Source organism: Bombina bombina, chromosome 9 (assembly GCF_027579735.1).
Source record: "Bombina bombina isolate aBomBom1 chromosome 9, aBomBom1.pri, whole genome shotgun sequence".
Lineage (NCBI taxonomy): Eukaryota > Metazoa > Chordata > Amphibia > Anura > Bombinatoridae > Bombina > Bombina bombina.
This window is the reverse complement of record NC_069507.1, coordinates 72,165,448-72,180,220: the sequence shown is the minus strand read 5'-3', so window position 1 is coordinate 72,180,220 and position 14,773 is coordinate 72,165,448. Positions and strand designations below refer to the sequence as shown.

The following is a 14,773-nucleotide window of genomic DNA, read 5'->3' as shown; positions in this document are numbered from 1 at the left end:
AAAAGTATATTAATATAACAGTGCTGGTTATGCAAAACTGGGGAATGGGTAATAAAGGGATTATCTATCTTTCTAAAGAATAAAAATTCTGGAGTAGACAGTACTGTCCCTTTAATTTTATAAACATTTCATGACAATAATAAATCAACATTCTAAATACTGTATTTATTTTTTGCATGGAAACCTGATGAATTGGAATGGGTGCATAGTTAAACAAAAACAACATTTAAAGGGACTGTCTTGCCAAAATTAAACTTTCATGATTCAGATAGGGCATGCAATTTTAAACAACTTTCCAATTTACTATTATCATCAAATTTAATTTGTTCTCTTGCTATTCTTTGTTGAAAGCTAAACCTAGACAGGCTCATATGCTTAGATTAGTTAAAGAGACATTGTAAAAATTAAACTTTCATGATTCAGATAGTGTTAGCAGTGAAAGGGTTAAGTTTTTAAACTCTAAAGGATACTGATGTTTTTTTTTACTCCTTTAAGGGTGTTTAACATCTCTAGCTAATAGAAAGTAACTTTTAATGTTTGTAATTTTTGTTAATATTTAATATATATTTTTGCTGAAAACTAAAATAAAAATAAAGCCAGTGTCACACCAGTAAATAAGCTATAGCTACACCACCTGGTTACAGTCTGAGTAGAAGAAAAACCCTTGTCACTAACACAGTATCTAAGTCACACTTTTTTTTTAAGTAGATCTCTTTTATCAGTTTAATGAAATTATGTCATAACCGTATCAAACATGTTCAGCTAGGTAAAGAGAGATAGTGACACAAAAGGTTATTTTTAATTAATTAATTAATTAATAATAATAATATATTAATGTGTGTGTGTGTATAGATTAAAGTTCCATGACAAAGTTGAATAAAGAAGATAAAGAGAAAGTAATCGATAATAATGAGATCCTAGGAATTGTGTGGGAGGGGTAAATATGAGGATAAGCTTAGTACTGAGGATGGAGAGTAAAAAAAAAAAGTTAAAAAAAAAAAGAGTAGAGGAATTTTTAGGGAGGGGTAAGAACGAGAACAAACTGTAGTATTGAGAATAAGGAGGAATTGAGAAGCTGGGCTCCTCCCCAATCCCTGTTATCGCTCCAATCACACAGCCCTGACCTGGAATGATTAATGAATGGGCGGGGTTTAGCAGAGGGGAGGTAGGAGCTGGTCCAGGGAGTTGCTACGTGTCTCCCTATCCTTTATTACCTCCTTCCCCGACTCACTCACAAGTCACCAGCACCAGACTTGAGCACAGCCTCTCCCAGCAGTTAGACCAGCTCTGCAGTTACCACCATGTCTAAAACGGTAGGGAACTTGTTTCTTTACAACTTCACACTCTATTCCCTTCCCAAATCCTCACTTGCAGTTTTGTTTGTGCAAATCTGTCCCCCTCATTCCTTATTTACATCTCCTCCTGTGTTTGCTGAAGTTCTCAGTATCTGTGAACATAATGAATAATTAATAAGCAACATGCAAAGCTGCCACTCTGCATATGATCTTAGAACCCTTTTTTTTTTCTTTCCAAGAAGTGTTTTATTAGGATTAAGAAATGACAAGTACATGACATACAAATCCAAAGCAATTGCTTTTGTCTTTATTTCTTAAAGGGAAAGTAAAGTCATTATTAGACATTCATAATTTAGGCAGAGCATACAATTTTAAATAACTTTCCAATTTACTTCTATCCTTTGCTGAAAAGCATATCTAGATTAGGGTCAGTAGCTGCTGATTAGTGGCTTCACATAGATGCCTTGTGTGATTGGCTCACTCATGTGCACTGCTATTTCTTCAGCAAAGGATATCTAAAGAATGAAGCAAATTTGATAATAGAAATAAATTGGAATGTTTAAAGATGCATTCTCTTTCTGAATCATGAAATAATTTTTTTGGGTTTAATGTCCCTTTAATTTGCTTCCTTCTCTTGTTATCCTTTGTTGAAGCGTTTATCTAGGTAAGCTCAGGAGTAGCAAAGCACCCAGCTTGTAGCTGTTGATTGGTGGCTGCATATATATACCGATTGTCATTGGCTCACCCATGTGTTTAGTAAGAAGCCAGTAGTGCATTGCTGCTACTTCAACAAATGATACCAAGAGCATGAAACACATTTGATAATAGAAGTAAACTGGAAAGTTGTTAAAAATTGTATGTTCTAACTTCTACCTAAATCATAAAAGAAAAATTTGGGGTTTCATGTCCCTTTTAATATCATTAAAACCAAAAAAGATATGTGAATTGTTTTTTATGTGTGATATAGTGTGTGTGTTTTATATATATATATATATATATTGGACCACTTGTGTTTTTAATTGTGTCTTATCCATTGCAACAATATTCCTTTTATTTCTTAATACTGTATGTCTTGCATTTTTCTACTTTGAAATAGTGGTTACATTGCATAAAAGATACACTGTTTTGTTTTATGTTTTCCTTATACCAGTAAAATGTTTGTGTGACTGTATTGGCATTGGGATTTTTGTAATCCGCTTTGCTTGTGCAGCTTGCAAGCCATACCAGTATGTATCCTGCAAAACTTGTATTTGTTCACATTGTAGCTTGATAAAGGAATATTATTTTTTGCATACTATACTTTTTGAGTTAATGGAGGAGATATTTCATCCAGTTCATAATGATATTATGATTGTCAAGGACTTATTATTTTATTATACACGCATTTGTTTTATTTCTTTTATATAAGAAACTTAAGTGCTGCAAATTTTTAAGGCAGTTAAAACACTGCAAAACCAGCATAACTCAGCATCTTGTTCTATGTGTTGGTATACACCTTATGTACAGACTGTCTGAGCCCATTTTATGTCTTTTAGACAGAATTCTGAATGACTCCAGTCAGGACAGATCAACTCTAAAATACAAGGCAATTCTCATCCATACACTGTATATGATTATTGCATAAAGTGAATGGATAAAGGGACAATTCTGCATCCACCAACAGAAAAATGCTTCTGGGTTGTATTATCTACTATGTCTTGTCTGTTGAGTTTAGTATCCCTTTAAAGTGATGATAAACTCTACCCTTTTTAAAAACAGATCCAGAATGTTATATTAGATGGAGTTTAATTAATCAGTTGTAATGAAGATGCGCTATAATTTACTTTTTTAATATAGAAGTGAAATTCCAATTCCCCGCGCTCCACCGCCCACTTCAACAGTAAATTTTTACGTGAGCTAAAGGTTTGAATTGTTGTCCAATCAGTGCTCTACCCATATGGCCCTTTTGTTGTAGCTAGAGCACTGATTGGAGAACAATGCAGACTGTTAGCTCACAGAAAAATGAATAGAATGTGCCACTAAACTATATATGTTCCGAGCTAACCTCTTATCTTCTTGGTGTGTTGATTTTTAAGGTAGTGATCAGTAAAGCCTAAATCTTATGTGAAAATGGGATGCAAATATTTATTAAGATTACTAATTCCTTAATAAATAGCTCACCAAAATCTTTGTCCAGGGTGGTAGCAGAATCTTACCAGAAACAGAAAGTAGCACTCAGAAAAGTATTTTTTGATGTGCATTTATATAGTTTTTCTCATCTAAGTTTTATCTTTATTTTTTTTTTCAAATTTTAGGAGGAAATATATTAACCTTTCTGTTATTCATGCTCATGCTATTTAAAGGGATATGAAACTCATATATAGTGCCTAGGAAATGGTCTGGCCCCTAAACATATTTCCCTGCTTTTCAACAAAAGATACAAATAGAATGAAGAAAAAATGATAATAGAAGTAAATTAGAGAGGGTTTTTTTAAAATCACATTCTCTATCTTAATCATGAAAGAAAATCTTTAGGTTTCATATTCTTTAAGAATAAAGTGGTTATATATATATATATATATATATATATATATATATATATATATATATATATATATATATATATATATATATAATGCTTAGTTATTCCTTCCTCTGTCTCTGCCACATTCAATAGACTAGTTGTATCAAAGAAATACCGCTCCAGCCACCTTCTTTCTTAAAAAGGACCTTTATTCATACATCAGGGTCCTCAGGCTTGTAACAAACATAAGACATGACTAAGGGCCTAGTGTAGGTCCGAAACGTTGTTTGTTACTAGCGTGAGGACCCTGATGTATGAATAATGGTCATTTGTAACAATGAAGGTGGCTGGAGCAGTATTTCTTTGATACAATTACTGTTTGCTACCCCAGTACCCGGTATTGATATTGGGAAATATATCTTATGGTTCTGCTATCCATTTCCTATTAGTGTGTACTATAAGCCACAATGTTCTGTTATGTCCTAGTCACAGTAGCAAGAAATAGCTAGCAAGGCACAAGTCTAGATAATAGCCAGCAGAGCACAATACATAAAAGGTAATAGCCAGTACAAGACACTACTAGCATGTAATAGTCAGTGAAACACCTAAGTAGACAATGGCCAGCAGCACACAATGATTCAGTATAGGTGGTGACCAGCAGGAACCAGTCATAGGAGGTGGCCAACAGCATATAATAGCAGTTAATGGGCAGTAGAACACAATAGCAGGTAATTGCCAACAGGGGGCAATGCCAGGTATTGGCTTGCAGAGACTAAGACAGAAATGTTTGGAAAAGTGATTAGCAAACAGATATCAGAAAGAACAACCAGGCATCTAACAAATGAGCAGCAGTCTAGGGATGCCATGACAGCCGGTTCCCTTTACAACAAGGTACAGAAGTCATTCACGGTCACATCAAAATAAGTGAAATGTCAGTCACTTTGGATACCATAGTCTGCATTATTTGAAAGTAGTTTTTTAACAATTGCAAAAATAAAAAAAAGCATTTTAAAATCGTTCCTTTTTTTCCTTTTAATACATTTTATTGTTTTTTAATTAACATTTTAACCTGGGAGGTCCAATGTCCATTTTGATTATCCTGTATTAGTGTGTTAAAGTAACAGTAATAACTGAACATCTGATTGTCACACTGTAACTTAGACAACTCTGAAGTGGGTCCAGAGGTTGGAGCTGAAATTACTGACCAAGACAATGAGACAGATGTACCAACCTCTGTATTGAGAACAAGGGGTTGGGTTCTGTATCATATGATTGGTTACACATGTGTTTGACATAAGAAAGTACTAAGATTATCAATAGGGGTACATTGGGATGAGACTTGTATTAAGGGTTGTTAAGCACCATTCTATAGATGGGGATTTCCCCCTAAAAAATAAAGCAGAAGCACCAGCTTAATTCCCATTTCTAATTACAGGTCATTTCTTTGATAACTCGTATGGAAGCTGAGCTGTCAAAAGGCGTAGGCACGACAGCAAAATGAGCAGTTTAAGTGCAGTTGATTAATTCCTTAGGGCAGTTGCTAAGTTGTATATAAATGAATCTACCTTTGAATTATAAGATATTAGTTGTTGATAATTGTATCATGACACTCTTTTTTTTATTACTATTGTTGTATTGTACAACTAGCCAATAAAAATAAAGACCTATTTCATCTATGTTTCTTAAAAAAATGTTATAGCAGTTGTACAGAATTTCTTACATTTTATGAGTTTAAAGGGACATGAAGCTAAAAAATGTCTTTCATGATTTAAATAGAGCAAATAATTTTAAAAAAGTTTCTAATTTACTTCTATTATCAAATTACCTTCATTCTCTTGTTGTTCTTTGTTGAAGAGATATCTAGATAGGTAGTGTGCACATGTCTAAAAAAAAACACTACAACACAGGAAATAGTGCTGCCTTTTAGTGCTCTTGCTGATGCATAACATTGTTGCAAAACTGCTGTCATATAGTGCTGCAGGCACGTGCACACTCCTGAACTTACCTTCCTGCTTTTCAACAAAGGATAACAAGAAACTAAGTAAATTTGATAATATAAGTAAATTGGAATGTTGTTTAAAATTGTAAGTTCTATCTGAACCATGAAATAATTTTTTGAGGTTTTATGTCCCTTTTTAATAAAAAAAACAGTAAAACATTCTGTTATTAGGATTTGCTATGTTTACCACATTTTAATTAAAGGGACAGTCAACACCAGATTTTTTGTTGTTTTAAAAGAAAGATAATTCCTTTATTACCCATTCCCTAGTTTTGCATAACCAGCACAATTATAATACACTTTTTATCTCTGTGATTACCTTGTATCTAAGCTTCTGCTGACTGCCCGAATATTTCAGTTCTTTTGACAGACTTGCATTTTAGCCAATCAGTGCTCACTCCTAGGTCACTTCACGTGCATGAGCTCAATGTTATCTATATGAAACACATGAACTAATGCCCTCTAGTGGTCAAAATGCATTTAGATTAGAGGCAGTCTTTAAGGTCTAAGAAATTAGCATATGAACCTCCTAGGTTTAGCTTTCAACTAAGAATACAAAGAGAACGAAGCAAAATCGGTGATAAAGTAAATTGGGAAGTTGTTTAAAATTACATTCCCTGTTTAAATCATCAACGTTTTTTTGGGACTTGACTGTCCCTTTAACCTGTGAAAATTACGTATTATTTATTATAGTCACCACATTTGTAGAGTGTTCTTACAGTCACCAGTATATGTTGGCCATATTGTAAAACAACAGCTCTAAAAATATATTCTTTGTTAAATTATTGAACAGAAAGCAGTTTTCTTGACCTATTTTCTCACAAATCTGTACTATTGGGACTGACGAGATTTTTTTTTAACAACTTTACATATAATTTACTTTAAGTAAGAAGTTTGCTAGAATGTATTCCTGTTTTTGTTATTATAGAGAGAGAGAGAAAAAAGAAGATTGTTTGTAAAATAGCAACTGTGCTTTGTGATTTAAGCCCTTCGTGTCGGTACAATAGTGTAAACCCTATTAGTAAAAATGAAATCACGCGATCATTGATGCAATCGCGTGATTTCAAGGAGGGAACTGCCTACGCTGCTAGACACGCCTTCTACAAAGGGTAAAGCTGCAGGACATCATCTATGGTAGGATGTACCGTGTTGTCCAAATGGTGTTAAAGCCCAGCGCTGTAGCACATTGCGCAAACATTGTTGCAAACCCAGCCTTTTTTTTTTATGACAAGATTGAGACCATGTACACATTTGCTGTTGCCCATCTCAGTGCTAACACAGGCGCTGATTGGTAACTATGCTCTGAGCACTGCATGTTTTCTATCAGTGTCTGGGCATGTGTTGGCATAGCTGGGGGTTTTTAAACAGCCTAGCACACTGTTTACTTCAATTTCCCTTGAATTGACTGGATCTGATGTGGAATTTGTTTTAAATTGCATGCTTTATCTGAATCATGAAATGTTCATTTTTACTTTAGTGTCCCTTTAAGAAGACATGTTCCCCCGCCCAAACCTGTCCTGAGGACTCCCTTACAGGTCAGATTTTCAGGATTACCTTGGGTGAGAGCAGGTTAATAACCATGTTCAATAGTCAGATGATTATTTCACCCGTGCGCTAGTTCGTATATCCTGAAAATCTGGCCTGTTAGGGAGGCCTGCAGAATGTTTTGAGTACCCCGGCATTAAAGGGATAGGAAAATTTATTTTTTGATTCAGACAGAGCATACAATTTTAAAATAGTTTCCAATTTTCTTGTTATCAAATTTGCTTTGTTCCTATGGTATTCTTTGTTTAAGAGATACCTAGGTAGGTGAGCACTACATGGCACAAAATAGTGCTGCTTCGTGCAAATTAATAAGTCTTGTAAGACTGCTGCCATATAGTGCTCCAAACGCGTGCACACTTATGAGCTTAACTCCCTGCTTTTCAACAAAAGATACCAAGGGAAACAAAGAAAAATGATAATAGAAGTAAATTAGAAAGTTGTTTAAAATCACTTGCTCTATATGAATCCTGAACGAAAAATGTTGTATTTCATATAAGTCTGTCCCGATTGTGATTCTACTCCACTATCAACAAGTTTGATTTAGTAATAAATATCTTTAAAGGGGTATGAAACCCAAAATTTGTCTTACATGTTTCAGAAAAAAAGCAAATTTGCAATCCAATTTTAAACAACTTTCCAATTTACTTAGTGCTCCAGACTGCTGCCTAGGTATCTCTTCAACAAAGAATATCATAAGAACAAAGACAATTTGATAATCAAAGTAAATTGGAACATGTATTTTTTTTTTTTTTAAATGGTGTGCTCTGTCTGAATCAAAAAATAAATTTGTTGGGTTTCATATCCCTTTAAAAACCTAAGAGTTCAAAACATTTACAGTATATTGAAAGACTGTATTCTGATATTTTTCCGACAGAAGAACAAAATGGGTTTTTATACTGTGCATGTGACTCTGTACTTCTTAAAAATAATTTACAGATATGAACTGCTGCCAGTATCGATTTACCAGCAAGATATGCTAACATTTGTCACTTGCTGATAAGTAAATATTGTTTTAAATAGACTGTTGCCGCCTTTTTGTAGCTGTAAAAACAGAATATTTCAGATGACTTCCTCGTTACATGTTGCTGTTGGAGGATTTAGTAATTGTGTGGCATTTGACATTAAAAAAGAAAAAAACAGAAATTTAAGCCGCTGCTTTTGTTCAAAGAAGAATCTGTAAACCTGGTCAATTTTGCAATACCTTCCGCTTAGAAAAGATTTTGATGACTGGTAAGAACAAAAAGGCCTATCTAGTCTGTTCAAAGGGACATAGTAGGTCAAAGCTGACATGCTCTAATTTGTTAAAGCATGTAATATTAGCATTACTGGCCCTGCACGACTATTTGTTTAACCACCCAAATAGGGTTAAACACATAGTTAACACTTTTGTGCCGGGTTAACATGTCTACATCGGAACAACTGTTCCGATGTAAACAAATTGAAATCTTGCGATCGTGCACGTGATCTCAATGATGGTATTGCGTCAGGGGGGCATCCCTATGATGCTAGGCACGCCCTCCTGACCGCGATCCCATCAGGGAAGCGCCAGTGGCTTCAGGAAAGCCAAGCGGTTAGCACGTTGTATTCCGTCCTCGGCTCTAAAACCCATCAAAATTTGGACGGAATACTATGTCCTAACGGCGTTAAACGGTTAAAGTGCCATTCGGTTATGACAAATACCTGCTGGTCCTGAGCAGTCATGGCTGGTGAACCAATCAGTAATTATTGGACATGTGTGCTTGGAGCTAGCAACTGTCTGATATTCCCAAGTGGGACTTTAACTATGTGTTTAACTCATATGAGGTTGGCTCACCAGCTGTTTCCTGCTAGGGAGCAGCACTTTTCTGCGGTGCCAGAGCCGGGCTTTATCACCTTTGTGGGACTAGTAGTGCAAAAATTACATGGTTTAACAAATGACATCCATATAATTTATTTTCCTAGAATATCACATTAACAGTGTTTCCTTTCATTAAAGAGGTCTCTCTGTATTTTTTTTTTCTATTCAGTGTCTCTTTAAATGGAAGATCATATTAGCTGTAGCTAGCTTACTTGCTACTGAATAGTTTGAGTGGTAGTTTGTTTAGGTAGCTGAAACAATCTCTCCAAGTCACTCATCAAGTCATCAATGAACCTATGTGACCTCAGAATTACACAAAACAAGGATAGCTTTGTGTGCCCAGGTGGATGGACAGCGGCAGAAAATGTAATTGTCTATCATAACAACTATTAAATGATTTTTGTATTATCAAATGTAAAGTAAAACCCCAAAAAAATAAACAGAATGCATGTAGCATACTGCAGTATTTATTCTCATTGGCTGATTTGAGACTGCTATTTATTGGTGGACTAAATAACTCCATACATCTGGTAAGAAAAGTATTTTCCCCCCCAAAAAATAGAAAAGCCCTTCTTTTAATATGAATCAATGAAAACAAATGTGTATAGTATTCATTTAAGTACAAACTAAAGCAACACATACTCTTCTATGTCCTTACCCACAATTGGAAGACGAAAAATATAAAATGCAAATGAATATCTTTATATAATTTTAGTCTGCAACCCCTGATTTAGACAAGGCAGGCAGTCATAGAATAGTTTTTTTGCCATCATACCTTCCAAACTTATTTGCAATAAAAGCAAGTGCCACTGAGTCATCAAATGCCACATCTGGGTTAAAAATGGTTAAGCAGCCTAGGCAAAATAGGAAATTACAAGAATGATAGACAAGGGACCACAATAATAAATAATGGTCAGTTACTCATTTCAGAAAGAATATTAAAGAAACATAGTATCTTATGGTAAATAACAAATCAAGCTATTTAGAATCTACAGATCATAGAAGTTAAAGGGACATTTTAATAGACAAATGACATACAATAAATCAGTAGAGGAAGGTTATCATAGTCCATAATTAAAGGGACAGTGTACTGTAAATTTTCCTTCCCTTTAAATATTTTCCCATTTATCCTTTTTTATCTGCTGCGGTGCATTAAATTGTTTACAAAAACACCTTTATCTTTATTTTGTCATTTAAAATACCTGCTTTTGCTTGTGATATCCCCACCTATACTGAGGAATTGAATACTTAAGTATTAGCTATGTAAACATAACCAGCAGAATAAATTACACTCCCAGTGGGGGTAGGAGAGAGATGTAAATAATAATAAAATAAGAAAGCATTTGTGTGTACAGGAAGGGATAAAATAAAGGGATCAAATTTCCCAGCAAGGTCAGTCCATTTTAATGGGCTGTGATGGCAAAGAACAAAACCAGTTATTTCATACACAAAAATAAACATACATGGACACTTTCTCATACATTGTATACTCTGGTGCTGGTATAACAAGTCATTGAAAACAAATTAAAGGGATACTGAACCCAAATTTTTTCTTCCATGATTCAGATAGAGCAGGCAATTTTAGGCAACTTTCTCATTTACTCCTATTATCACTTTTATTTGAAAAAAGCAGCAATGTAAGATTACAAGCCAGGCCATTTTTGGTTCAGAACACTGGATAGCTCTTGCTGACTGGTGGCTGCATTTTTAAAATAAAGATACCAAGAGAACGAAGAAAAAGTAAATTAGGAGTAAATTAGAAAGTTGCTTAAAATTGCCTGCTCTATCTGAATGATGAAAGAAAAACATTTGGGTTCAGTGTCCCTTTAAGGGGAAACCATTTTTAAAGTACACTGTCCCTCTAAAGTGTTAAAATAATGGAGAACATTTCTCTCACTGATTAAAGGGACAGTATACTATAAAATAGTTTTTCCCTTAATGTGTTTCCAATTACTTTTTTTACCAGCTGCAGAGTATAAAATGTATGAGATTTGCTTTTTAAGGCTTTTTTTGTGTGTGTATATGAATGAGCTGATTTTGTGTTTGAAGCCACAACCTAATAAAATGGGTTGAGCTTGTAGGTATACTCAGATATCATTACTTTATCACACTGTGTACATATACCTGCTTCTTTATCTTATATCTGTCCATAAACCAATCACCAATACTTTGAGAGAACAATGGAAAATTAACATTTTATTGCCGTATATCTTCTATAACTTGCTGGGGGTGTAATTTCTTCTGCTGGCTGTGTTAATACAGCTTGGCCTCGTGGCCAAAAACTTTCAGGATGGGTGGGGATACCACCGGCTAAATAAACTAATTGAAATGCCAATATAAGGGTAAAGGAAATACTTGTAAACAATTGAATACACTCCAGCAGGTAACGTGGATCATTGGGAACAAATTAAAGGGGAGAACATTTTTGAGTAAACTGTCCCTTTAAGTACCAGTAAAATGCTTCTGTTAATAGTCTGTAAAAAGCCTGGATTATTTACAGCGTCTACTCCCTAAACATCTACACGATTCACCAGCACAATACCTGTAGTTCTTCTGAAGGGCTATTATTTCATCAGATAACACCACCTTTTCCCACAGGGCCTAGTGTTTTTATTGAGCTATTCTTTAAATATTCTATCATCTCTAGCTTGTATAAGTTATTAAGCAGGGCTTTAAACACATTTTGCAGTGAATCATCTAAGTATTTAATAACCCTAATCATACATATTTCCCTTTTCCTGTGCTGCAGGTTGTTCTCCTTTATTAAAAAAAAGATTACTATACTATTTTAAAGGGGCAGTTATGTTTTTTGTGAATTGTAGTTCTAGTATTACATTACAAGTACTGTGTACATGTTAATGTGAGGGGTTAAAATTGCGTTACAAACAGGGCGGCAGATCTCTTAAAGGGACAGTATACTAATAATTAAAGTATTTCCAATTACTTTTTTACCAGCTGCTGAGTATAAAATGTATGAGATTTGCTTTTTTTAAGGCTTATTTGTGTATATGAATTAGCTGATTTTGTGTTTTGAAGCCACAACCTAATAAAATGGGTTGAGCTTGTAGGTATAATCGGATCTCATTACTGTATCACATTGTGCACATATACATGCTTCTTTATCTTATATCTGTCCATAAACCAATTACCAATACTTGGAGAGAACAATGGAAAATTAACATTTTATTACCTTATCTCTTCTATACCCCACTGGGAGTGTAATTTATTCTACTGGCTGTGTTAACACAGCTTGGCCTTGAGGCCAAAAATGTTCAGTATGGATGGGGATACCACAGGCTAAATCTATTTTAAATGCCAATATAAGGGTAAAGGAAATACTTGTAAACAATTTAATACACTCCAGCAGGTAAAGTGGATCATTGGGAACAAATTAAATGGGAGAACATTTTTGAGTAAACTGTCCCTTTAACTGTTCTACATAGAGAGAAATTGATCATTCTCCGGACAGAGAGGTACACAAGCAGTGATCCTGTCAGCCTAGGACAAGTATTTATCATTGTGTAACGCCATCCCCTGCTTAGCACAACCAATCATGTGAGGGAACGGCTTTTCAATCACCCTGGTCGGATCAGTCTGGGCTGATTTTAATCCACAGCAGTGGTCTAATTTGCAAGGGACATTCATATTGTGGGATTGTTAAATTTTAGAAACTCTGTCTTGCTCTGCTTCCTGCAGCTCCCCCCTTTTTATAAATGTCCCAGTTTCCAAAGTGAAATCAGGGACATTCTGGTTATGCTGATTGGCCCTAAACTCCGCCCAATGCCTGTTTAACTTTACCTATAGAACCCCTGCCATGCCCTCCTTGTCTTTAACATCTCTGTCCTCAGAACAGCTGCAACCTCACCTGCAAGTCTCCTACACTCAGTTTAGGCCTTCTAGTCTTGCATTGCTTATGGGAGCTATAGGGCTATATTAGAGGCTAGACCTGTGCCTAGGGCAGCAGGATTTGAGGGGTAGTTTTATGACATGATCCCTTTACCCCTTTATTAATATTAGAATTTAATGATCCTTTGTCTGGTGCAGGCGCATGACCCCTGAAATATTCCTGCCTCCGATTGTGAAAAATATATGAGGGAAAAAAATAAGACAGAAATTTGAAGTTGAAGGATTTTAGTGGGGGACAGCACGAATACTAAATACACCACTGACTAAAAAATTACATTTAGCGCCCCTCCTGTTGTTGTGTAATAATATATTTGAGCAGCCGCCCACTGCCCAAAGTTTTTTTTTTTTTTTCTTTCAAAATGTGTCACAGAGTGGTACAACCAATCAGAAGGCTTATTACCTGCCCCATAAAGACATCAAACTCCCTCATCTCTGCCACTATTGAATGAAGCAATCAAAAACTATTTTAGTCCTTTATTTTTAACCATGCATTAAAAATATTATTATAGAGGTAAACCCAATGCTGGATTATTTACTTGTGTTTTTTTTTTTTTTTTTTTTCTCTGGGTTGTGTTTGTCTTTTTCAAACATAGTTTTAACCTTGTGCACAGTGCACTTTATACGAGACACATAAACTATAAAAAAAAAACGGCAAGTCATTCAGAGTACTAAAGGAAAACCTAGGTGACAAAATGCTATCTATGACAAGAAATGACGACATACAGAGATGGAATAGCAAAGGGCAGTGTGAAAAGTACAATATTTTCCTGTATGATTTCCCAAGCAAAGGTGATAGTGACAATGTCTTAACCACATGGCTGCCAAAAAGGAATGCAAAACATTTCATGCCACCCATGCTGTTTAAAGGTAATGAGACATTTAAAGGGACATGAAAATCCATTTTTTTTCTTTCATGATTCAGAAAGAGCATACAATGTTAAAAATCTTTTCAATTTACTTCTATTATTAAAATTGCTTCATCCTTTTGGTATCCGTTGTTGAAGTTGCAGCATTGCACTTCTGGGAAATAGCAGAACACATCAGGCAAGCCAACGAGAAGAGCCAAATATGTGCAGCCACCAATCAGTAGCTAGTTCCCAGTAGTACATTGTTTTGTGAAGTTCCTCTACACTTATTAAAGGGACAGTCTACACCAAAAATGTTATTGTTAAAAGATAGATAACGCCTTTACTACCCATTCCCAAGCTTTGCACAACCAACATTGTTATATTAATATACTTTATAACATTTAAACCTCTAAATTCCTGTCTGTTTCTAAGACACTACAAAGAGCCTCTTATCACATGCTTTTTTATTAGCTTTTCACAATAGGAGACTCCTAGTTCATGTGGGTCATATAGATAATATTGTCCTCACGCCTGTGGAGTTATTTAGGTGTAATTGGCTAAAATGCAAGTCAATAGATAATAAATAAAAAGTCATGTGATCAGGGGGCTGTCAGAAGAGTCTTAAATACAAGGTAATCACAGTGGTTAAAAGTATATTAATATAACTGTGTTGGTTATGCAAAACTGGGGAATGGGTAATAAAGGGATTATCTATCTTTTTAAGCAATACATATTTTGGAGGTGACTGTTCCTTTTAACCATCCTTCTGCCCATTCGGCAGCTGGTGTTTCTTCTATTACTGATGAAGAGTGCTACAGCCAATCATAAGCTGTATGTAAA

At 35.0% G+C, this 14,773-nt stretch overlaps 1 protein-coding gene across 1 annotated transcript in view; it reads left to right on the top strand.

Annotated features, from left to right (window-relative positions):
* The first annotated feature begins 1,184 nt into the window (after positions 1 to 1,184).
* PAPSS2 (3'-phosphoadenosine 5'-phosphosulfate synthase 2) overlaps positions 1,185 to 14,773 on the top strand; it is a 99,404-nt gene continuing 85,815 nt past the window's right edge. The window contains exon 1 of the mRNA XM_053692218.1: positions 1,185 to 1,313. Within this exon, the coding sequence (XP_053548193.1) occupies positions 1,302 to 1,313 (12 nt within the window). The 5' untranslated portion in view covers positions 1,185 to 1,301. The remainder of the gene's footprint in view (positions 1,314 to 14,773) is intronic.